Source organism: Lentinula edodes (genome assembly GCF_021015755.1).
Source record: "Lentinula edodes strain Le(Bin) 0899 ss11 chromosome Unknown C8R40scaffold_86, whole genome shotgun sequence".
NCBI lineage: Eukaryota > Fungi > Basidiomycota > Agaricomycetes > Agaricales > Omphalotaceae > Lentinula > Lentinula edodes.
The window spans coordinates 39,861-63,471 of record NW_025764392.1 but is presented as its reverse complement, the minus strand read 5'-3'; the positions used below and the strand labels follow the sequence as shown (position 1 = coordinate 63,471).

The following is a 23,611-nucleotide window of genomic DNA, read 5'->3' as shown; positions in this document are numbered from 1 at the left end:
ACTGGATTAACTGCGTGAAATGATTTTTGAGGTGCGACGCTTCTCTTGGAGGTGGGAATTGAGAAGATAGTTGAGAAAATAGTTGAGAAGACCTCGTGTAGGACATGTGCATGAGTATCAAACATGTCTCGACTATCAACAGAATGCAAACGAAAGCCTTTGGATCAGTTAGAATATATGTCGAGTTATGTATCAGTCATGTACTTACCAGATAAAATAAGTATATGTGAAAGACCGTGATAACTCCAAAGTACTAAGGGAGGAGCGTCTCCGAAACCTTCCGCACTAGACCACACAACCTCTGTAGGACCCCTGTTCCTCTTTCATGACCGCTGCGCTCTGAACGCGCTGGGAAATTTGCAAGTGAGTACCTAAACCAGTGCCGATTGTAAAGCCGCTCATTCGTTGTATTTTGAATTCTGTGAAGTTTTGTGAAATATGCATATGCTTGACTTGGGACGAATTAACGAACTTGTTTGTACACCCCCAAAAAAGCGCGCAATGGAATACTTCTTCTATTATCTGGTTGATAGGAGCGTAGTAGTGTTGATGAACAACTATGGAATCCGGAAAGCAATAAGCGAGTTATACTCGATGATGCTCAGAGGAGGTCGAAAGGATAGTGATAATGACAGTCACGGTTCACCTAATCATGTAACATTCATAGACGTGACACGATACGCCTTTTCTCCACCACCATCATACTCAGTTTTCCAGAGTCAAACTCTGGACGAGCTGCCTTCCTATCTTCCTACTCAGTGGGACTGGTATGTGAACGACGATGACGACGATGCATACGAATCAAGAGGCGCCTAGTCTTTGCTCGGATTTTGCACTTTACCAGCATCTCTTCCTGAGAACTCGCTTCACCAGCCCAGTTCGACAGAGCCAAACTCTGTAAGAACACAGACTCTTTCTACAAAACCTTCCCCAGTCGCTGGCATTCAGCTACATGGGCCTGATTGTCTACTGGTCAAGGAACCAGAATACCCGCTATCAAGGACGTCACTACTTAGGCCCAATCTGTGCCGGATTTAGGACTCTACTCCCTCAAATTGAACGTTCGGAAAAATGAGAATTTTGGAAGGGCTGGTACTCGTAAGATAGTTCAGTTTAGACCTTTGGATACAGAAGGAAATAGGTGTGAAACGTTACTTCATGTATAATCATTTACTCAAGCTCTTTCTCATAGCGTCACTTATCTTCAGGGCTCGGTAAATATGTCCGTGAGTCTCAACCTTCGGCTTAATCTCATCATTAGTGAGCTTGTTCTCAGACTCATTTCATCAGTTTGAACATTGACTTAGTCATATTCAGTATCCACCCAATTGTACATCGAGATTGACATCCGTAATTCTGGGCTGGGATGGATCGTTTTGACTTGATTCTGAATGTTCACTGCAATCATCTATACCTTGTATTACCAATGTGACTTCCACTACCCAAGTCTGTTGTTATCGATAAGTCCCCAGACGACTTATGAGAGTGATAACAAGGCCACGGACATGACAGACATTCTTGTCTGCCTTAAAAAGTTGTCGGTGTTTAGAGAATGGTTTTGTTCGATCCCATCTGCATCCACAAAATATTGCATATTGTTTCTCGCCTAATTCCTCATCGTCTATAGCGCCAAAAAATCCTGCGTTCCTTACAGAGTGTCCGGGATCTCTCTGCCCATCCCGCCATCGCTATTCTCGTGCTCGCAAGAGGCGGGAAAGGAAGAAAAGGCAGAGGGAGAAAGCAGGAGAAAGCAAAGTGGTAGTAGGCAAAGTCATTAAAACAATATGTTCCCTCGAAATGTCTCACAATAGCTCTCCTTCTTCGTGAACCCAGTGTTATCGGTGGTGGAAGAAGGTGTGAGGAGGTTGAGGAAGAATTCGGAGGGAATGTAGAAGTCTAAGGTAGTGGTGGAGACACTGAGTTTCAGCGATGCTGCCGACCTTCATGGCCCGCAAAGATTGTTGAAACATTTGTTCAGGAACGTATACATACTGAGACCGAGGGCGTTTTGTTTCGATAACTTGTACAGCTATTCCAACGTCTTGAGCCTCTTCGACGTCTTTATCGCCTATGGCAAGGATAGAAGTACGACGGAAGGCATATTCAGACGCTGTACTGAGCCTCGACTCTCAGCCGCTTGAAAGACCTGGCTGGAGAAGTACAGTGGGATTGTGGGCTGGAGCGCTGACAGATGAATGTGACCTCCCTGGCTATTGGAGTGGCAGGACCTCCGAAAGATAGAGCTTCCGCTCTAGCAGTCTTTTGATGTTTTCGACCCCTCGGAGCACCCCAGAAGATATACATGATGCGGTCTTTCGAGCTTGGACATCAACCTCCCAACTGACAGTCTCGAGAATCACTGGCGTGAACGCACAGCTATTGCCCGAAGCTGCAGAGGATGTGACTTGTGTTATTGGGTGTGCCAGTCACATCGATTTCAACCAAATCTTGCTGTACCCGGCCCTCAGCAAGATCCCACCGTCTTTGATGTTCTCTAACCTACCCAATTTTTCGAAGCGGCGTCCTGTGAAGAAGTTGAAGGGGCAGAGAGGTAGCGGTAGAGCTGATGACGATACTGGTGCCACGGATCAATGGGGAAACGGGAATGGGAGCCGAAGTAGAGGAAGGTGTCGATCTTTTGACAAACTACAACGTCTCTACGATGTTCGACAGCGGCGAGCGATTTCTGACGCGGACGGGGAAGGATATCTTTATGCTTACGTTGATTCCAACGAAGTAAAGATGGGGATGACGAAGAACTTCAATCGTCGCAAGGAGGAATGGGACAAAAATTGCCCCCACGCAGGGAGGATATGGTTCCCGCCTGTCCGGGTCGACAATAGGCGGAGAGCTGGTGAGTTGTTTGACTCCTTCTTGTTCTACTGATCATGTCTTTTCAGAATCATTAGCTCATCTTCTTCTTGAAATGGAGTGCGTTGACCGCCCGCACGTTTACTGTCAAAATTGTATGTACTGCACTTCGATTCCATTTTCTTTCGTGGCGATATAGAAATCAATAGGCCAAAGAACACACATCGAGAAATTCATATTTTTTGGACCTTGGCCTGTAGTGTGGATCACCATCGTTTATCCCATCCTCTTGAGGGCCGCCGTTGCATGAAGGTACCCGATTTCTTTATTCATGGAGAATTTCCGCTGATATTCCGATAGTAATATCAGACCTTAGCATAAACCAGTGTATCCTGCTGTCAATATTAGCCTCCAACCAAATTTTTGAGCTTCTTTGCATCACAAAGTTTTCAATATAGAGATAGACCGTCAAGATATGTATTTTTCCGAATATCATGGAGCTTAACTGACAAAATGTGAAGATATACTCTAGACTAAAAGTTTTTCTAGGACTATGCAAGCCCCCACTACGTCTGCAATCAAGATTACTCCTCACAGACTCAACGGTGATCTAAAAAATCGAAGACTTGCAAAAGCTCAATGACCCTCAATGACCTAAAGGACCCCATAATGTAAATTGGTAGAATTATTTACTTGTAATAATCACCCATCTCGTCAGAATGAAATATTGTCCTTGATATGAATTTTGACATCCCCGACAGCAGCGTTGTCATGCGTTCCGACATACCGACATCGCCGACATACCGACGTTCAGATGTTCTGACCTCGGCAACATCTGGACGTTCAGACGTCCCGACATCGGGTATGCATAACCTCTGCGAGGTTGCTTTAAAAACCCTCACCATTTCCATGAGGCGATTGTGGGTATGAATTTTTGATTTTCCTGGGCAATATTTGTCAACTGCTATCATTAAAAAAATCTCAATTTTGACACTATTTACTCTGAAAGGCAATACTTGATAACATTCCAATAACCGGTGTCAGGAAAGTATACATGTTTTGTGCGAGTTTATATTAGATACTCTCATTAAGGTTTATTGGAGGATAATTAAAAATATCGCTCTATATTTGCTCTATAAGATACGTCCATTTATGGAAGGACTATTTAAGATTTTCGCCGATTGGAAATTGAGGAGTTTAGATAGATAGATAGATAGATTGTTACTCAGCCCCACCACGTTAATGGTGTGGTCCCCTAAACGGAACGGCCGGTCTCAACGAGCGAACGACAGCGAGCGCAACCCACAAGGAGAAGGTAGACTGACGCCCGGACGTTGAGGCAGAGGAAATAGATAGAGGTACATGAGAGGGTAATAAAGTATATCCAATCGATAGTTAATCGTTCTCGTTAGAACTTTTGTCATAGCTCCCATCCAATTCTTGGTGTGTAAAGGCCTTCCATATCACAACTACTTCATGAATAAATCGCGCAACCCGATGTACTGTACTCCAATTGAATATAAAAGCCTTGAGGTAATACAGAGATTCAACATTGGTGAAAGTCCGAGTTGTTGGTAGGGGGATGAACACGGCGACATCAACGAGGAATTCGTTCCTTAAAGTAGTGATTGCGGCAATTGCAGTGCACTGTAAAAGGACGTGTTGTGGGGATTCAGGTTGCAGCGGTGAAAGACAAGCACGACACCGTTTCGAATGGTTTTCATCGAGGTTGAGTGAGTGAATACGAGCTGGGGAAGAGTGGAAAGTGATGGGCACCATATCCCCACATAGTAGACAGGTGAGTGAGAGACGGTGATGGGATTTGTATACATGCGTGAGGTAGTGGCGGAGGGTATGGGTAATGAGTTTGTTGGGTCCTGTCTTCTGTGGTTCAAGGCGGTGTTGTAAGAGAGCAAGTCGGTTGCTGTAGTCAATCTCGGTTTGTAAGCGCGAATTTGTTTCGGCTGTGATGGACTTGATGAGCGCGAGTATGCTTTCCTCGGAGATGATGGGGAGAGGTGGGAGAGAGAGAGAGCAGCCTGGTAGATGTTGTATCACCCAGTCCAGGTCGGACAGCCAACATGGAATTCCCGAGGCACGCATGTTGTGGTTTTCATGAAGGGCCAGGCTTGCGTAGTGATTCCGAGGGAGATTGATGAGGTAGATGAGGTAGCGCAATGCTAGGATGACTCGCCGAGCACGGATAGGCATGATCCCCGTCTCGGTGAAAAGAGGTGTTGTCATGGACCGACGAGAGAGGCCCAGTAAGCGACGAAGGCAAAGAAGTTGGACCTGTTCTAACATGGAAATAAGGAGGTTGTCCGTGTCGATAATAACCTCACAACCATTGATGAGGTGGCAGTCGACAAGGGCAGAGTAAAGTTGCTTTGCAATGGAAGGGTCGAGTCGTTGATGTCCGATGATGAGCTCGCAACCAGAGATGCCTCCGGCGGCTGTAACGGCTGCATCGCGTTTGGTAGTGTAGTGAGCTGCAAAGAGGTGGCGGTGTGACAATTGAAACTGTATGCCCACATAAGTGACAGCATCCTTGAACGGTAGGGCCGAGCCAGCTAGCCACAGGGTGGGTAGGGTGGGAGGTAGGTAACCAAACAGCATAACCCAGGATTTACCCGCGCTAACAGTGAGGTTGTTGTTGTGGCAATAGTGTTCGAAGGTAGTGAGGTGGCGTTGGAGGCTAAGGGCAGACCGGGTGATGAGAACCATGTCATCGGCATGTTCGAGGTGTGAGATGACAACTCCGAGGAGCTCAAGGTCATCAGGGTCATGCCAGAGATGGAAAGTGGATAGGAATATGTTCCAGAGTGTTGGAGAGGAAGGGTCCCCCATAAGTACTCCGCACATTGCCTGGAAATAGGCAGACAAGCTTCCGTCATGTGAGATCACATATGTCATCCGTTTGTAGAGCGAACAGAGCCAGTCAAAGTATTGACCGGTGAGTCCTAGACTGGCGAGCTTAATCCATAGAGAGCTCTGATTTGTGGAGGGGAAAGCATTAGATATATCCACAAATGCAGCGAAGAGGGTGTTCCCAGAAGCACGTGCTTTCTCAATGAGGGTGCGCAAAATGAATGCATTATTGTTAGTACGATATCCTGATCGGAAACCATTCTGCGAGGGGGGAATGACCTGAGCTTGTTCCAGTGCATGACTGAGTTTGAGGTGAATGAGCAGGGAAGCAAATTTCAGGACACAGCTCTTGAGTGCAATTGCACGGTAGTTGTTTGCATCTGAAGGGTCCTTCCCTGGCTTGGGTACAGCAATGATTATAGCGATTAGCCAAGAGGACGGAAATTCATTGCAACGGAAGGCTCGAGAGAATAAAGAGGCAAGGAGATTGTTAGGAATCCCCATCAGTTGGGAATAAGTTGCCGCATCCACCCCAGTGGCATCAGAGTGAGTAGTACGTTTAAGGTAGGCCTTGACAGAACCGACATCATGTTCAGTAACGGCAAGGTTGAAGTCGGGATGGGAGGATTGGGGGGATGGGAAGGGGATCTCATTTGCCGATGCATCCAGGTGTTCTAATATTCGAGGGTCAAATGAAGTTGATGTAGTGTCGGGTGGATTCATGCGAGGAATGAAGCAGTCAGTGAGTTGAGAGATGGTGACCTTTGGAGTAGTTCGGTCAGGTTTGCGTAGTGACTTGTAATGATTCCAGAAGGCAGTGCCGCCTGCCTCGGCGGCGTTACGTAGTTTTAGCAGTGCTTTGTCTTCAAGTAGCCGTCGATAGGAACGGCGGCGGTGCCCAACAGTGAATTCATCAGTGAGGATGCGTTGAGAGTTGGGGAGCTTCGGATGGGATCGGGGATCAGGTAGCAGCGTGGAAACTTTTGGGATAAAAGTAGGGTGAGCGGGGTGAAAAGTGGGTGGGGAGGGTAGCGCAATGAAGTCAAGGTCAGAGAAGGGAGCAGGTGGAGGGAGCGAGGCACCCTGTTTGGCAAGCAAATCGGCAGCATCATTGTGGGCATTCCCAGTATGAGACCGAACATGGGTGAGTACAATTGTGGAAGGGCGGGATGCGATCCACAATGCAATTGCTTTCAGGAGATCGCCATTGGGGCAGTCCCAGTTGCATTGATAGTTGTCACCAGCACCATAGACAATAGACTGAATTGTATAAGTAGAGTCCGAGAAGAGTTCCAGGCGGCGAGTTGGTGTTGAGCGCTGAATAGCAGCCAAAATAGCATAAAGTTCTGCTCGGTTGTTTCGTTGGGGTCCAACAACGCGTGCCGCGAGGTTGTGAGGGTTGCTGGGACCATAATACACACCCAAGCCAGCGCGTGCAGAGGCGGAGTTAGCTGCTAGGCATGAGCCATCAGTATAGATTTTCAGAGGTTGAGTGTATACGTTTGGTTGAGCGTGGCCATAGACTTGAAGCAGGAGGTCTGTGAGAGTAGGGGGGTCGGCCGATAAGATCCGCATCTGGAGGAGGTCAATGTCAGAGGTACAGGGGGCGAAAATTTGTGGTCGGCGACGAGGTGCCGCAGTTTGTTGGTGTGGTTGGGGCCCTGGGAGAATGAAGTCCCAGTAGAGATAGGCATGGTCCGACCATTTGGTCTCCAAACTTATAGTGAAGTCAGAGATGAAGTAGGAGGTGAGGGATGAGGATAAGAGGTAGTCAATAACTGAGGGGAGAGTGATAAGTTGACCGAGGCTGTCGCGGCGTTTTTGAAAAGAGGTCCAGCCATTGTTGGGATCAGGTGAAGCGGAGTCGGAGTGAATAGTGAGTTCGAGTTCTGCACATAGCTGTAATAGACGACGACCGCGTGTAGAAACCACAGAGTCAGGCGAGAATCGGGTGGGGTGGGTGGGGTAGGGGAGGACATGGCCTGTTCGGGCGTTGAAATCACCAGCAACAACAAATGGGATATCCAGGGCAACTGCGAGGCGAATGCATTGAGCCAAAGAGTCCCAGGGATGGAGCTCAGCCCATTCTGTCCAGTCAGTACGAGAAGATTCAGGGAGAATGTATACATTGAAGAAGACCACTGCATTGATTTCCACTGCCAGGATATCTGGGCCACAGAGGTCAAGCCTAACGCGACATTGGAGGCCGTCACGGACTAGCGTAGCTACCCCACCCCATGGATTCTCGATGTCAGTGTGTAGGGTCCGGCGATTACGTGTGTAAGCAGTAAATCCACAGGGACAGCGAATTGTCGAGTGGTGTTGTAGTCGTGTCTCCTGAAGGAGGATAATATCAAATTTATTCATGAGGTCAAGGAACTCAGAGCAGAGGTAGTTAAGAAGGTAACGGCCATTTATATTCCAACATAGAACGCGCATTTTTCGAATTTGTTGGACAGAGGAAGACATAGTTAAGGTAGAAAGGGGAGCAGAGGGAGAAAAGCAAGAAATGGGAGAGGAGAGTGAATGAGGCATGGATGGTAGTACAGAGGAGGAAGAGGAGGGCAGTACAGATGGTGTTACATAAGAGTAGGGTACAGTAATGTTCGATGTCATAGCCAGGAGCACATAATCAGAAGGAGAGGGGGAGAGGAATAGGTTGGAAGAAGTATCGCCAGTCCGTTCCACGCCCCCGCACCGCCGTCAATGAGTGCTGTCCCTGTGAGCAATGACATTGGTTAAGCCAGGTACGGAGGTGTGGTGGGTATTCCAAGCGGCGAGGAACTCCTCGATGCCTTCCTTAGAGAAAGTGAGGCGGAGTCGATAGGGACCTAGACGAGTTATATAACCGACCCGTGGGAGCAGCACCCGCGCCGCGGCATCGAAGTCGGTAGACCAGGTATTGTACATTTCGAAAATGTAGTCAATAGTGGTGGGGAGAGGCTCCCAGTTGGGTGGAAGGTCAATGGTGACAGTGTGAGCAGAGCGAGCATCATAGCGATGACGCTTAGGATCCCTATTGTTGGCATCTACATCGTCGGCACGTCGTTTACCCGCCTTGATTGAAGAACCAATGGTCGTTTGGGGGGCACCGACGTTGGTCGATGGGGAGTTGTCGGCAGGGATCAGGGGTCCTGGTTGCGTCGTTGAGGGTCCATTCCGCAAACGGGCCAGCAGGGAGGGTGAGGAAGGTAGAGGGGAAGAGGAAGGGATTCGTGATGAGTGAGGGGCAGTTTTGGAAAGCGTGAACAGGTGATTGTTGGGGCGAGAAGGTAGGTGCAGAGGTGAAGGCCCATGAGGGGGAGTGACAGGGGTAGAGGCATTGAGCATGTCCTCCATGGAGGATAGAAGGGTGTTGATAGTGTCGATGGGCAGGAGAGAGGTTAGGCGTGTGACGAGGTTCGGTTCTAAGCGATTGAGTTCCGTAGAAACAATATTAGTTATTTCCTCCCGTAGAGAATTTGAGATTATCTTGTCCAACTCCGCCCTGGTATCGTTCAGGATCTCGCGACGATGTGTCGCGAGCGCCGAAAGCATTGAAGAATGCATTTCCCCCACCCTGCGTTGAGTTAACTGTTCCACTCGGACAAGGTTAGCCTCCACCCTCAGGATCTGGTTGGAGTTGGTTTCCTTTCCGACCTTCGGTCTCTGTTCCAGCTCAGAAGAGGGAGGGTAGGTGATTGTGCGAGGGACATTGTCCGGATCCTTTGGTTTACGCGTGGTTGATGTGGTACCAGGCTTACGCGCGCGGCGACCTCGAGAAGGAGGAGGGGGTTGGAGACGTGCGGGAGTGGGAGCCACCGATGTGCCCCCAGCCGAGGTGAAGGAGTCAGCTGATTGGTTAGCTAGACTCCGACGGGAGGAAGGTAGCGGAGTCGAGAGAGAGGGTGGAGGGGGTTCATTCATTGTTCGACTGTGCTGAGCACGACGATGCAACATACCGCTAAGCTGGAGCATACGGGATGCCAATGCTGCCGGATTGGGTGAAGCAGTGGTCGGACTCCGTAGTCCAGGCTCTTGAGAGGGGCTGTCAGTGATTTGAAATTCGTTGTCTTGAGCCATGTGAGACACATCGTTATCGGTCTCCTCCTCTTGTAGAGTTTGGGAGTCTCCAACCTCGTTGGTAGAGTCCTCGTAGTCACCATCGTCGTAGTCAAGGGGGTAGTCTTCGTCGTTACCGTTATCCATGGTGGAATTGGGTGAAACTCGAGTGTGGTGTGTTGTGGCGACCGCACCAGTCTGAGAGGCCTCCACGTCGTTGTCAGATTAGAGAAAGAACGACGGGGGACCCAATTAGTGCCGACGCCGACGAATTAGAGGGGTTTTAGAGTACGAGTTAGCAGAGTATAGGGTAGGAGCGATGTAGAATTCTAAATTTACGATTAAGCGCCCGCGAGATGATGGTGGTTGTGTATTAGTATTCTTCATTGTACCAAACCTCCCTATAAAATCAGCCTTTCCTGGGTGAGAAAACGGATCGATCCCCGCAGTGTGGGTCTGGAAAATCAAGCAAACGGGAGCGGAGAGCATTTCCAACCTCCCACGCTGTATCAGCGGTGAATGAAGAGAAGGTCAATGACTTTTCGACCTCTGCAATCGTCTTGATATCGCGAGGAGGAGGAGCGATAGATGACATTGTGGACAGAAGTCACGATAGGATTCAATCATCTTCCCACATTCTGTTCCTAGACCTTAGACGTAACGAGGGGCCACGGTGTGTGTCAGTTTCCGAATGCCCATGAGTAGAGGTCATGCTATTTGAGCGAAGATTAACCATACTAAGGATATATTGTTCCGAGACCATACGTGGAGAGCGACGACAACTGAGAGAATGTGGGGCAATGTAAACATGATGTGCGTGCGATATAATAATGGTTTTGAGACTTCCGATATCTACTACTGGTATAGAAAATGAGGACTTCATATGTATGCGAGGGATGAGACGACGACGAGAGCAAGATAAGATGGAGGCGGGTCAACACGGACAAGGTCAAATCGAGGCAATAGTGGAGAGTCATTCACATGCCAGCTTGACGACTCAGGATATAGTGGGTTAAATCCTGCCATCCTAGAAATGGAGAGATGAGAATAAATTCATAGAGATGGTGGAACTGAATACTCGCCACCACCAACACGACACATAACTTTCTTCGTCGTCATCGTCCCGCTCTTCCCCGACCTCGTCAACGTCGTTAGTTTGCAAGTGACTACTTTCCGGCTCAGAGCATTCGAAAACGCGTATTGCGCCTTGACCTCCTCATTCTCTCCTGGTACTCTCTTGATAGGGGGATCAACCCTCTCTATCAACAAGCCATGTGCAATAGAGTTGACAATGAACGCGACTTCGACGTCAAGTGGGTCTTTGTTGTTCCCTGGAATGTATTCACAGGTCGGGAAACCTGAAGTCCCCGATGGGGTTGAAGCACCCGCTCGCGAGGTAGATCGCGAAGGCGCACGACTGCTCGAGCCATCTCGGAAACTCGAAGGCGGCAGAGAAGGTCGTGCAGACGAACGGCCAAAAGTACCTTGATAGACAGGCACCTGCTGACTCCTTGCCTTTAAAGTGGACTCCGGTGTCTGCGAACGCATAGCATGAGCTTTAAATGTGAATGACGGACTCTCCGATCTAGCTCGAATTGACATGGATGATCCAGGTCTTGAAGGAGACGAAAGATGCAATGCGGGAACGGGGATCATAGATCGACTTGGAGGCCGGGGTGGGTGTGCGCCTCCGTCTCCGGGAGTTGATGTTACACTTTGGGTAGGAGAGAATGCCCGTCCCGAGACGGATTCGTCCTCATCCCATCCAGCATCAGATTTACCAGCTATATATCTCAATTTATCTGAAGGTCCAGGAATATGACTTGGGGTTTTTGGTCTTGGACGGGGTGTAGTACTTGTGAGACCTGGAGTACGAGCACGAGAAGGTGTCTGCGCTCTTGACGGAGGCCTAAATGACAGAGGGATGGGAGGGGGAGGAGGGTGTGGACGATAGAACGCATTTGAGGATTGGTTCGTTGACACAGACGAAGTTACTGGAGACCACGGACGAGAAGATGCCATCGATACCCTTGAAAGACTCCTTCTGTATGTTCCATCACCGAAATTCACGGACGACGATGAGTAAGATACATCGCTATACAGACCAGCAGCCGAGGGGGCTCTCTTGGGAGGAGTGCCTTTGATTGTCGCTTCAGGCTCAACCTTTGTCGAGCTGTTCCAAGGGGACTTATTCAGAGTTTTGCCGCCATTATTCTTGGAGTCTACTCGTGCATTCCGAGGAGACGAATCTGGGGTGAGGCTCTGGCTGTATTTGTGGGAAGGTCGATCAGGAGTGATTGGGGTGGTTGGACCACGAAGGGATGTAAAAAGAGATGTCTTTTGTCGACGAAGAGGAACAGGTTCAGAAGAGGGGGCTCGAGCACCATTATTCTTATTTATTGAAAGTGGCGTCACGGGCGACACTGGAGACCTTGCACTACCTGTCAACCTCCTGGCAAACTTTTTGAAAGGTGATATCGATCTAGATATTGTACTAGAAGAACTGGGAGCACGTCCACTCTGTGGAGTTGCAAGATATCCATTTTGCGTGGATGCGGTGCCAGACGAACCGTGCTCGCTGCCTGCGTCGCCGTGCGTCAAGATTTGACGCACAGAATCCATATCTGCGTCAGTCCGAGCTATTCGTTCTCGTAGATTCTTCCATCTTTGAGCGGATTCCGCATGTCGACGTAAAGTTTCACCATTCTTTGTCACTCTGTCGCGGACTCCCTTGTCAATGATTGCAAGAACCTTTGATGTGGCTGGCATGTAGTGCCTGGAAGATTAAATATGAGAAGGTCAACAAGAAAGGTGACATGAGATCATACTTCTTCTTTGCTTCGAAAGAATCCAGCAGCGCAGTGAATGTTTCAAGTGTTGGTGCAGTCTTTTCGGGCCGTGTAAGCGAAATCTGCGAGTGACCCATCGTATCCTCAATACCTCTCCTGTGAACTTGCCATATAAATTCCTATCAGCGACCACGTTAGCATCTTCGCCACAGTCGTAGAAAGAACGCACCTGGCACCGATTAACGCCCTTTTCCAGACTCGACATCATCCCATCTGCTTGGTCCGTCACAGTCCGAAACACGGTCAACCACTTATCTTCCTTCAACTCTTCTCTCAAAACTTCACTCTCGTCTTGCACAGCTTCCCATTCGGAAACCAACGTGTTGTGTTTGCGAATAATAGCCGCAGTTTCGTTAGCTTCGGCTTCGCTGCCGTTGTGAGGTATCGTAGGAGTGGCTTGGAGATGTGGATCAAGGGAGTCATTGATAGATTTGATGCCTTTCGACACGCTTTCCAGCTTCTCGTCCAAACTCATTAAGGACTGATCAATGATGCTGGTTGTACTTGCTGCATCCCCGTTGGATTGTGACTTGTGCCTGAGCTCTTGAATCTCTAGATGATTCCTAGGGTTAGTAGAGGGTTCAAACAGTAGCGGAAGTATACTGTGTACCGAAAATTCGCGTCTGAATATCAGAGATCATGTATGAAAGTTCCGTCATATGTGTGGATATGGCGAGCAGCCGAAGATCTCTGTAAGGAATGAGCATCACGCCGAGATTGAAAGCCTAAGAATTAAAGACGTACTCTTCCTGGCTCTTCTGCCTGGTAACTTTCTGTTGAGGGATTCGTTTCGCAGTGATAGTGATATTTTCTGAACAGAGAGCCCCGTTAGTTAAAGCTCGCGCACTCACGTACCTATACACACCTTCATCCTGCTGATCTAAAGACAGTTTAGACGAGGAAGCGCAATTAACGGATTCTGGAGATGGTGGAGCGTAATTGCTGCCAGATGTAGAACTGGACAATGAACCTTGGGAAGGCGAAAGACTGAGAGACGGCATATTGGGGGCTGAGAATATGACAATTGGATGGAAAGAGTGATATGGAATTTATGCGAGTGCTGAGCGGGACGTGTTATCTGGATACTTGACAGTTGTATCCGCCGAGGTCGTGGAGTGCCACTATCCGAAAGGTCGTTATCAGGGGTATAAGAGGAAAGTCGAGCACGACAACGGCGGATCCGTTGTGATTAGGATTGCTGAAACGGTAATTTATGGTGAGATGGGTAAAGGGAAAGGTGGTGAAGGAGGAATAATTAATAAACAGCTTGCAAGTCACGAGCTGACGGTGACCATCAACGCGTCCTTAGTCCTAAGTCTCTATACAGAATACTTTTCACGACTCTTCGTTACCTTGGAATCCTCGCAGTCACGGAATGACCGGATTAGATGAATAGTCTACACATTCTTAAACGTCGCAGCCAACGTCTTGGACACAGTTCTGACCGCTGTTATTTCGAACAAGCCCCATCTCAGTTTACACTCATCTGATGTAGACGATCTCAGTGACGAGGAAATCCTAACACTCCTCAGGAAGGCGAAGAAAGTATATGCTAAGCGGAATGAAGGGAAGCCATTGAGACAACAGTGAACTCCTGCAAGCCTCCATACCTGGCACAGTGGCCAAAAGACAGGGACGAAGTCATGTCGGATGCATCAGAAGCCAACGCCCTGAACCTAGTATTCGAAAACACCACTATCTACGTTGTGTCATTAAGCAAGAATGGGACTACATAATCAGCATCGAGTGTATATCAAGGGCCCAACTCTTGCTAAGGTCTGAGACGGTTGAAGGCATCCCCTCCTATAAGAGTCTATAGAAGATATGTGGTCTCAGACCCGAGTTCGCATACGAAGCGAGAGGTCCTCTGAGGTCCTCGATGAGAATGAACCCGCCCAAAAATCGGACATATGCGGGTTCCAGGTACATACTACTAGTACAAAAGTGCAAATTATGTGATGCAACTCAAAAAAAATTGAGAACTACGGTCAAGTATTCTACAGTGAAAGGGAATTACAATAGTTCGCATCACAGTACTTCAGAGTACATCAGACATGGAAGAGCACATACCAGATTGGAAAGGGACCAACATAATCAATTACTAGGCATTTTCAGACACGTCGTTTTCAGCCCATCTCCACTCCATTTGGCAACCTCCACCAGCAATTCGAGCTTTTTCTGTGTCGCAATGGATGACCGTAACTCGTAAAGTGTTGCTAGAGATCTCAAAGGTGAATAGAGGTAATTATCAAGACAGTCGTAGGCGTGCTCACAGAGGTTAAACAGAAATGGTTCTGCTACCACGACAGCAGCGGGCGACGCTTCGAGTGCCTTTTCTAATACTTCTATGCCCTTTCATAAAAGTCAGAGGCATGGTGGATGTAAAAAGCAGACAACTTACTTCTTTCAATCGTCCTTGACTCAACAAAGAGACGGACAAGTTATTGACAGCCTAAGTAGCGTAATATAATCAAACGCCCTGCATATCATATCTCTCTCGATGATAACTTACCACGAAATTATCTGGTTCGCTCTCAATGAGATCAGTCAATATCGTACTCGAAAGATCCCATTCTCCATTCGCGCAGGCTAACAATGCCCGGTTCATGCCTTTCATGCCCTCAGTAGCGTCAGGACTCTGCTCGACAAACGAAAAATGTGTTTTAGCTTTCTGTATATATCCGCCCTGGAGATAGATTCGCGCTAATGCAGATCGTAGGGCCGATGTTGGCTCCGATTGATTGCATAAGGACTCCAATAGTTTCGTGGATGCACCAAAATCCTTGAGTGGTAAAGCGAGAAACAAATCAGTAGTGCATAAGAAGAGGAACGAGGGGCACGCACTTTCATTTCACATAACTGGGACGCAATGATCAAAGAAACCCTCGCTGCACGTTCTTTCCACATCGAACTTATCGTTGGATCTGATTTTGGAGCCTTCCTTGCCTTGAGCTTACACTTTCTCAATAACGCATTGAGCGCGTCAAGGTAGCCCATATGATCTCCAGCCCAATATTTGAGCCGCACGTACATCACTTCGAGTTCAAATGGAAGTAGCTTTTCAAATAACCATGACTTCGCCTCTGGAGGTTCGACAGTGTTCAAGACAGAAAAAAGGTTGGTGCATTCGACGGAAGTTTGGTTGAAGAGGCGTAGTCGTGATAGGCATGCTAGACGAAGATACCATAGCTGATTCAATTATTGAATTGGGGAGCACAGAAACGAGTAGTATAACTCACGCCTAACACCAGAGCCAAGTCCTCTGGGTCGGTAGTGACTAGTCGATCGCGCGCCATCCTAGCTAATGCTCTCCAGCTGTTGGTTAGCTGAACAAAATTAGTAATACGAACTCGTCTCGGAACAATGTTACTCACCACGAGCGTATGAAAGTTGTTCTTTTGCCATTCTCCAGAAATGTCTCGCATTGGACGCCTCTCCGGTGGATGTATGTACTTGTTCAACAACGTAGTTAATGGATCGGTCTGTTGGAGTTATAGATTACAGAGAATGCAACAATGAAAGAGAAAGTTTACATTTGGTATGGGCAGAAACATAGTAGGCAGCACAAGTCCAGGGAGATATATCTCTGGTGCGTCTTCTTCTTCGCTTTCAGTAGGCGATGGAGGTCCATTTTTGATCAAATTCTGTTGACTGAATGATTGAGTGGCAGTAGCCACAGAAAGTTCTTGCTTTCGTTTAGCGTGAGCTTCTGGTTCCTCGTCTGAAGCATCGGAATCAATGAGAAATGGATCGGGGACTTCAGGCTCGATATAGACGTTTGGCGTAGTAGATAGTATAGACTCTGAATGGTCATTGTCATTGTCATTGTCCGAGAGTTCAAATCTTGCTCTACTGCTGTTTTCCATGATGAAAGGAGGTGAAATGAAATTGACGGCGCTTAAAGATTAAATAATACAGATTTTTCCCATTCGATTCTCTTAGGATTCTTTCTTTTGCCATCTACCATCTGCTATCTATGCGCTTTGATATCTTTCTCTAATTTCCTTCATAATGGGTAGATCCGTCAATGTCAAACATGAGCTTCCTCCGAATCCGGTGTTCAGGGAGATTGAGCGTTCGGACGGTGACCAGGACACCTGGCCCCAAAACACGACACGAATTGTCGATTCAGATGGGCAGGTCAATTACATGCAATATGTGCCTTCTGACGAGGGGATGGCTATAAAGTGGCGTGTGCAAGTCGGTCAAGCACTGGCTAATGCCTTCAATTGGCCCAGTAAGTTCCCTATCTCAAGTCTTCCAGTTGCATAATATTCATATGTGACTCGCAGAGGGGTTTAACTATGTGCTAAAAGACTGGCCTGCCAATTATCGAATGTTCATACACAACAAGGGTCCTGTCTCAAACCCCCGGCAAGACGTTTATCTATTTGGTATGTTTTACTCGAACAGGAAGGTTAGAATGGGTGTTAACGTATTTTAGGATCGACAAACTCCCCAAAATTTCGCTCCGTACCAGAACTCATACCGCATGCTATATGGCTCTCCAATGATATGAAGGGAAAGTGCCAATGCAAATACTGCTCAAAAACCAAACAACGGGAGATTACCTCTAACATGGGAGAACGAGGAATCATTGAGAAAACGTCTCCCGGCCCTTCGAGCTCACCTTCGCGAGTTTCGTTACCGAAACGTAGACCACGGCCGGAGGGAAGCGCACTTCGAAACCAAGTCGTGTATGCTGCGGTCCAGAAGGCCAAATTGAGAAAGCCTTCGACCTTCATCGTTCCCAAACATCCCGCACCTGTTGAAAAGGTCACTGACCTTGAAGCTGCACATCATGATAACACCGCTTTACTACTCAGGCGGTGGTACAGGAATGATGAGCTTGTCTGGGTCGAGCTAGAGTCGCCGATCGCCGGACCTAAAGGAAACGGCGATGTGATCAATGCTTGGCCAGCTATAGTAGAAGACTCGTGGACACGTTCCAACCCTTCTCAAAAATCTGAAGATAGTACTACTTCATCACAGAATGGCCTATACCCCGATTACGATCCCGAAAACCCTCCTTGGACAGTCACCCATCATACCAAGTACAAGTTGAGATTGCTAGCCACATCGTGTTCTATGATGGCGCGAGACGACCAAGTTCTTCCTTACCAAGCCTATCTGCCGCCGACGGAACTCATTTACGCTCTCCAAGACGTACCGCTTTCCAAAATCAGGCTCGATGCAGAATACACAACAAACTTTACTCCCGTCATTTCTGAAAATCCCGAAGAGGCTGCTTCTCCACCTCCGTCGTTTGAGGATAGTACAGGCCCGTATGCACTTGCTATTCAGATTGGCTCCCAAATTGCGGGATTCTGGGGTCTCACGGACGATTGGGACTTCAAGTTTTCCTTCAAAAGCGACCCGCCCCCCACGCCGCCGTCTGGCCCCTCGATTTCTAGTTCTGCCGGGTATTCACTACAAGATGCCATCGTCGCCGCGAGTAATAGCAATGCTTATAACGCCGGCCCTCAGACATCTTATGGATCCTCTGATATATCTGGAAATCGATATATGACGGTAGAGGAATTGAACCGAACGAAAGCCACGACGCTTGGTGCACCTAAAGCCGTAGGTCATACCTTTACGCAGAAAAATTTTCATGGCTTGTGGTGGGGCGCCGAAAGGATTTGGACAGGAGATCTCTTACGATTGAAGATAGGCCGAAATGCAATTGCAAGAGACGGTGCACCTCACATTTTAGCCCCATCACCAGCCGGTCCCAGCGCGCTTTTACATAGTGCGCAGAATGGTGACAATCTGGATCCAAAGGAACTTGGTGCACGCTCACGGGGTGTCTTCATGCGGCTAGATGCGTTGTTCACGGTAGAGGTGGACCTTGGGAAGGGACGAAAGCGTAACGAGTGTAGAGCTGCCGGAACGTTATATGAACTTGCAGATATTGACTGGGTTGATCCTTCAGAAGACGCAGCGAAAAAACCTTCGTCGACGCCATTAGGAACCGATAGTGCTATCTTTGGTAAAGATTCCAATGGGATGTCAAAAGTCCTTCCCCAGCCCTCTCCATTAAAGCCTACAGCCCTGCCCAATCCAAACCCTACCATTCCTATAGCCGAAACTGCCCCACAGATGCTTTCAGAAATTCTACCTCACTCTTCCGTACCTGAAAATAAAGCAAATGGTGTATACAAACCACCGATCCCGGTTTCTCACTACGATCTACCTCAGCCTCCCACTGGGTTCAAATTCCGTCCTATTCTCGATCCGGGGTACGAGGCCGTATTTAGTCTTACCCTGTTAAGTGGACGATACTACCCTGGCATCCTCGGACATCCTCTTCTTATGGAAGCCATTCATCAAGCACTCACACCGGAAGGAAAGATTGATCCTCAGACTAGCCATCTGTGGGCTCTGGAAGGTTTGGAGCCTGGATTCTCCAACTCCGTGGATCCTATAAGATATAAGAAGGATAGGCTCAGGATGGTTGTCGATGGAGAGGTCAATGCAAGGGCGCAGCTAACAGAACATCTTAGTTCTAATTCAGAGCAGGCTGATGGTGATGTATTGATGGAGAATGGTAATGCAGAACAGAGCATGGAGGTTGATCCAGTATCAAATGATCAAATGCAGGTGGATTCATAACTGCAGAGTGTGCAACTTCGTTTTTTTGCTTTGGGCCATGTACATATGATCATATTCCACTCTACCGTGATGTTAATTCTACAGCATTCTTGAACGCCCCCAGTAACGCGCTCATCTGAATTTTCTCACTACCACCAGTGGAAAGGCGGTATCTGTGTTCAGGTCATAATGTTGGCTTTCTACATGGATAAAGAGCAAATACGTACTCTGTGGTGGCAAGATGATCGAGGAGATAGATTCTAGCATGAGGTTTGATCTCGATAGTCTCGATGTATTCGTACACGCCAACCAGGAGATCTTGAAGCGCTAGGCCACGCTCGGTCTTCATAGTCGATATCACTACAGATATGTGAACAAATGCGTTCAAATTTCTTGGGGTAACTCACATTGGTGGGCCGTTGTAAATTCGTCGGATAACATCGATTTCACAATAGTCTCGATGTCAGAAGGATGCGGACTTCCCGTGCAATTGTATATCTCCGTTTCGGAAGTTATATCGTAAGCTGCATGGCATGCTTGGAGGACATTGAGTGCGCGCCGCATGTCGCCTTTGGAAAGCTTCATCAAAGCCTTCTTGCCGTCGTCCGTAACTTTCACCCTGTGAAGCAGAATCATCAGCATCAGTCGAGAAAAGTATGATTAGCACACACTTTTCAGTCTCTATAACCAGGTTTATCCGCTTCTCCACTTCTGATGAAGGTAAAGGCGAAAATCTGAAGCGTGTACATCGACTCTGAATTGCAGGCGCAATCTTGTTGACATAATTACAGATAATACAGAATCGGACATTCTTGGTGTACTGTTCGATGACACGACGCAATGCTGCTTGCGCTGCTTGAGTCATCATATCTGCTTCATCGAGGATGATGAGTTTGAAGCCTTTGGAAAAAAGCGTACGCGTCTCGGCGAATTGTTTGATTTGTTCTCGGACTACATCGATACCGCGGTCGTCTGACGCGTTCAGCTGTAAAGTGGATTTCTGAGAAAGTATGTGCCGGACAACGGGTAGTCACGCACTTCCAGGATCTGCTTCCTGTATTCTTCCCCATATATTCGGCGAGCCACTGCTAGAATAGTAGATGTCTTCCCTGTACCTGGGGGTCCGTAGAACAAAAGATGAGGTAGTCGGTTCTTCTCGATGAACTTTTCGACTGGTAAACTCTGAGATTGTACGCGTCTGCTCATTCAAGAAAGATTCGTACTTGTGCTGGTGATATCTTTATGTGATACGACATCGTCCAGTGTGACCGGACGGTATTTTTCCACCCTAAAACGCGTGAATAGAACGAATCATGTTATCGCTGCGACAATGGCTTACCATGGTAGATTTTCGTTCAACTCGTGAGGTGGGAAGTCATTGCTGGATGCTTTTCCCTTGCCTTTCGAGGAAGAAGGTATGGAGTCGATGTCCATTACCTCGTCATTGCTCATTTTGCAGTAGTATATTATTATAGAGATTGTGAGGAGAGAGGTGATTCTATAGTCACGCGACTCGAACACAGCCCGGGCCGCTTAACCTTTTTATACCCGATTCTGGAGGGCCCGATGTCTCCGCCGAACAGTCTCGAACAGTCCGAGCCAAATATGACTTCACTCATTCAGAGATATAACTCTCGACGATTATCTTCAATGCAGCGCTCGCTATGTACCGAGATTGTGCAGATACTGAAGGATGTGGGGAGCGAAGGATCGGGAACCGTTAAGTTCAGACTGCATTCGAATTCAAGCCGGAGCCTAAAAAATATTCACCACTTTTGACAACTAAATACTCGAATACATGCGCATGTATTCACCCGCAAGATACAATCCTAGTTGTTATCTCTCGTGAGGGACTGCTAAGTTATTCGGTTCGGCGATATTGCTCACTACTAGTGCGACCGTCAGGAAGGCAGATGGATTTTGCGCCATTGCCAGTGGTAACCCGCAAGATGAGCCTGATTGATCTAGCAGAAGGCTAAGCTTTATCATCTACGTCGATTTTCCTTTTTTCAAAATTTCTCACTGAAACTCCCCGTGAGTGGTTTGGTTCTGCGTCGTCTGGTTCTGCGACACCTTTGTGTAGCTTTACATACTTATATGCACTGAACAAGTTTTCACACAACCACAACGTTCTGAATATATCCAATAACCAGTGTAACGTTGTCCTCTCTATATACACTCGCACTCCAACTGGTTTGCTCCAAAGGTTGCCTTCCTTTCCAATATTGCTATCTAACCCCTTCCACTACGCCAAGAGCCGGGATATTTTCAGGGCTGGAAAAATGCTACAATTCACTTTCTGTATGTTATCTCTCTCTCCCATGGAGTTCCAGATTCCGCACGGCAACTCTGTGCTCTCCATGCACCATTGAACCTTCCGGTGCCGCATCTCACCAGTGATTATCGTGGCTTGGGGGAATCTACCGTCTTCTACTGTTCATTGCCCTGGCACGGTCACACGATTTTGTGATGCCGGTTTGTCTACTTCTAACTCACCTGGTCAGGATATTATTTCTCGAGTTAAATTTATATTCATGGTAGGGATGTAGGTAGGTAGGTTGACCGACACATGTAGTTGTCCTCAATTCTTCATCCCCTCACAATAGACGCAACTGACCACAAAAAGCAGTGCATGATTTTTCCTACTCGTTCATCGTCTCAGTCCGGCCATTGACCACAACTTGCCAATTTTCAAACTTTTTTCTGAAGATATGTGCACTACGGGTAATACTTCAATAGATAATGACAAGATAAGATACTACTTGGCTCGGTCCTGGCAAAATGTCACGTATCAATACCGAAAACCTGCGCTCCAAAGGTCACACAGATTCCATCATGCTGCCAGGCTCTCTAGAAAATGGAGAATCACAACGACCTTGCCAGGTCTACCTTGGAATTCTTTGATGTGCAGGCATGCGTTATTATAAAACTCACAAACTTGTCACTGGCACCCTCCTATGAGGCCCCGGAAGTATGTACCCACTTGCGGCATGCTCTCAGTGAAACTAGGTCTAAACTTAGTTACAGCCTACATACCTTCTTGGGGTTTACTGTTCTTAAAAAGATGCTTCAAACCGGAGCTTCAAGGTGAGATGGCCGAGCGGTCTAAGGCGCCAGACTAAGGAGACCAGCACATCTGGTGTGCATAAGAATCTGGTCACATTGTGGCGTGGGTTCGAATCCCACTCTCATCATGTCTTTTTTGGAAGCTTGTCCCTGGCTTGTTGTTTTCGAATTTCGGGTTGTTAATAGCGGGCAAAGCATGGGATGAAAATCATTTTGGTCACAAACCTCTTTAAAGACCTGCGCCGGACGCAGAACAAAATTTTCGACGAAGACGTACAGTAGTTATAGCATTGAGCAGGACGTAGTTCAACTTCAACCAAATCAATGCTCAGTTTTCTCAACTTTTAGCTGAGGCCGGGCGGCGGTTAGGTTACTGTACCTGGCGTCTGATTCAGGCACGTGAGAATATCCTGAGAAACTGTACAGACACTGCCACCGGTCGCTGTGCTCTATTCATATCCTTGTTCTGCTCTAATACATCGAGGCTCTTGCTTTTGTCGAAGACTCCATCGTTATTTCGTTGGACAGACAGAGGCGTCCGAAAACAAGATGCAGATCTTCGTCAAGACGTGTGTAATCTCTCTCCCTTTTAGATTCTACCTTCTAATCTTTGCCCATTTCCTTCAGCCTTACGGGCAAAACTATCACCCTCGAGGTTGAATCCTCTGACACCATTGACAATGTTAAGGCGAAAATTCAGGACAAAGAAGGGTATGTGTGCACATCGTTCAATATTTTCCCCGATCTTACATATTCTAGAATTCCCCCTGATCAACAGCGACTCATTTTCGCCGGAAAACAACTTGAGGATGGACGTACTCTGAGTGATTACAACATTCAGAAAGAATCCACCCTTCACTTAGTGCTGCGTCTTCGTGGTGGTGCCAAGAAGCGTAAGAAGAAAACTTACAATGTATGTCGCTCCTGCTATCGCGAAGTGTCGGGTACATCACCAACCTCCTGAGCCTTTCTAGACTCCCAAAAAAATCAAGCACAAGCGCAAGAAGGTTAAGATGGCCATCTTGAAATACTATAAGGTGGATTCGGATGGCAAAATCAAACGACTCCGCCGTGAATGTCCTACTGCTGAATGCGGTGCCGGAATTTTCGTGAGTATCTATCCTTCTACGTTGCAATATTTAGCTTATTGATCTACAACCATCAGATGGCCTTCCACAAGGATCGCCAGTACTGCGGCAAATGCGGCTTGACTTACACGTTTACTCCTGGTACCAAGCCTCCGGCAGTTTAAAGGGGATGTGTGCCGTAGGCTATGCACTTTAGGGTTCACTACATTATGTTATGCTCTTATACATGCCAATGACAGTCTTGCTCCTTGTTATCCTTGTTGTCAGTATCCTTTGCCTGCCTTGATATGATAT

The 23,611-nt window shown here is 47.6% G+C and overlaps 7 protein-coding genes and 1 non-coding gene across 8 annotated transcripts; 4 read left to right on the top strand and 4 right to left on the bottom strand.

Annotated features, from left to right (window-relative positions):
* Nucleotides 1–2,265: 2,265 nt before the first annotated feature.
* Nucleotides 2,266–3,741, top strand: C8R40DRAFT_1178567 (uncharacterized protein; the record flags this gene model as incomplete). Its single annotated transcript, XM_046232883.1, has 3 exons — nucleotides 2,266–2,854; nucleotides 2,901–2,931; nucleotides 3,573–3,741. The coding sequence occupies 3 exons, from the start codon at nucleotides 2,266–2,268 to the stop codon at nucleotides 3,739–3,741; spliced, it is 789 nt and encodes a 262-aa protein (XP_046078940.1).
* A 4,252-nt stretch (nucleotides 3,742–7,993) lies between these two features.
* Nucleotides 7,994–9,440, bottom strand: C8R40DRAFT_1137096 (uncharacterized protein). The gene has a single exon (XM_046229419.1). It carries the CDS (start codon nucleotides 9,226–9,228, stop codon nucleotides 8,383–8,385), a length of 846 nt encoding a protein of 281 aa, XP_046078939.1. The 5' UTR covers nucleotides 9,229–9,440; the 3' UTR covers nucleotides 7,994–8,382.
* A 1,257-nt stretch (nucleotides 9,441–10,697) lies between these two features.
* On the bottom strand, nucleotides 10,698–13,228 carry C8R40DRAFT_1063489 (uncharacterized protein; the record flags this gene model as incomplete). The annotated part of the gene is made up of 5 exons (XM_046225528.1): nucleotides 10,698–10,747; nucleotides 10,806–12,496; nucleotides 12,549–12,688; nucleotides 12,739–13,121; nucleotides 13,180–13,228. The coding sequence occupies 5 exons, from the start codon at nucleotides 13,226–13,228 to the stop codon at nucleotides 10,698–10,700; spliced, it is 2,313 nt and encodes a 770-aa protein (XP_046078938.1).
* Nucleotides 13,229–14,663: 1,435 nt separating this feature from the next.
* On the bottom strand, nucleotides 14,664–16,435 carry C8R40DRAFT_1063497 (uncharacterized protein; the record flags this gene model as incomplete). The annotated part of the gene is made up of 8 exons (XM_046225529.1): nucleotides 14,664–14,785; nucleotides 14,843–14,921; nucleotides 14,971–15,021; nucleotides 15,082–15,351; nucleotides 15,414–15,758; nucleotides 15,809–15,895; nucleotides 15,944–16,051; nucleotides 16,103–16,435. 8 exons carry the CDS (start codon nucleotides 16,433–16,435, stop codon nucleotides 14,664–14,666), a joined length of 1,395 nt encoding a protein of 464 aa, XP_046078937.1.
* Nucleotides 16,436–16,580: 145 nt separating this feature from the next.
* On the top strand, nucleotides 16,581–19,184 carry C8R40DRAFT_1063525 (uncharacterized protein; the record flags this gene model as incomplete). The annotated part of the gene is made up of 3 exons (XM_046225532.1): nucleotides 16,581–16,806; nucleotides 16,862–16,963; nucleotides 17,014–19,184. The coding sequence occupies 3 exons, from the start codon at nucleotides 16,581–16,583 to the stop codon at nucleotides 19,182–19,184; spliced, it is 2,499 nt and encodes an 832-aa protein (XP_046078936.1).
* Nucleotides 19,185–19,245: 61 nt separating this feature from the next.
* Nucleotides 19,246–20,615, bottom strand: C8R40DRAFT_1075298 (P-loop containing nucleoside triphosphate hydrolase protein; the record flags this gene model as incomplete). Its single annotated transcript, XM_046226840.1, has 7 exons — nucleotides 19,246–19,336; nucleotides 19,391–19,523; nucleotides 19,571–19,782; nucleotides 19,835–20,148; nucleotides 20,202–20,335; nucleotides 20,387–20,451; nucleotides 20,503–20,615. 7 exons carry the CDS (start codon nucleotides 20,613–20,615, stop codon nucleotides 19,246–19,248), a joined length of 1,062 nt encoding a protein of 353 aa, XP_046078935.1.
* Nucleotides 20,616–22,249: 1,634 nt separating this feature from the next.
* Nucleotides 22,250–22,357, top strand: C8R40DRAFT_t310. The gene has a single exon. It is a non-coding gene; the product is annotated as a tRNA-Leu (tRNA).
* A 272-nt stretch (nucleotides 22,358–22,629) lies between these two features.
* Nucleotides 22,630–23,611, top strand: C8R40DRAFT_890852 (ubiquitin-40S ribosomal protein S31 fusion protein). The gene is made up of 5 exons (XM_046236597.1): nucleotides 22,630–22,798; nucleotides 22,857–22,940; nucleotides 22,989–23,142; nucleotides 23,204–23,338; nucleotides 23,395–23,611. Exons 1-5 carry the CDS (start codon nucleotides 22,779–22,781, stop codon nucleotides 23,479–23,481), a joined length of 480 nt encoding a protein of 159 aa, XP_046078934.1. The 5' UTR covers nucleotides 22,630–22,778; the 3' UTR covers nucleotides 23,482–23,611.

Bases quoted from the DNA above. Each gene is read 5' to 3' on its own strand.
- C8R40DRAFT_1137096 (XM_046229419.1), bottom strand. From the start codon at position 9,228: ATGCATTCTTCAATGCTTTCGGCGCTCGCGACACATCGTCGCGAGATC.
- C8R40DRAFT_890852 (XM_046236597.1), top strand. From the start codon at position 22,779: ATGCAGATCTTCGTCAAGAC. The intron at 22,799-22,856 runs GTGTGTAATCTC...CATTTCCTTCAG, and splicing joins ATGCAGATCTTCGTCAAGAC to CCTTACGGGCAAAACTATCA. The intron at 22,941-22,988 runs GTATGTGTGCAC...TACATATTCTAG, and splicing joins AAAATTCAGGACAAAGAAGG to AATTCCCCCTGATCAACAGC.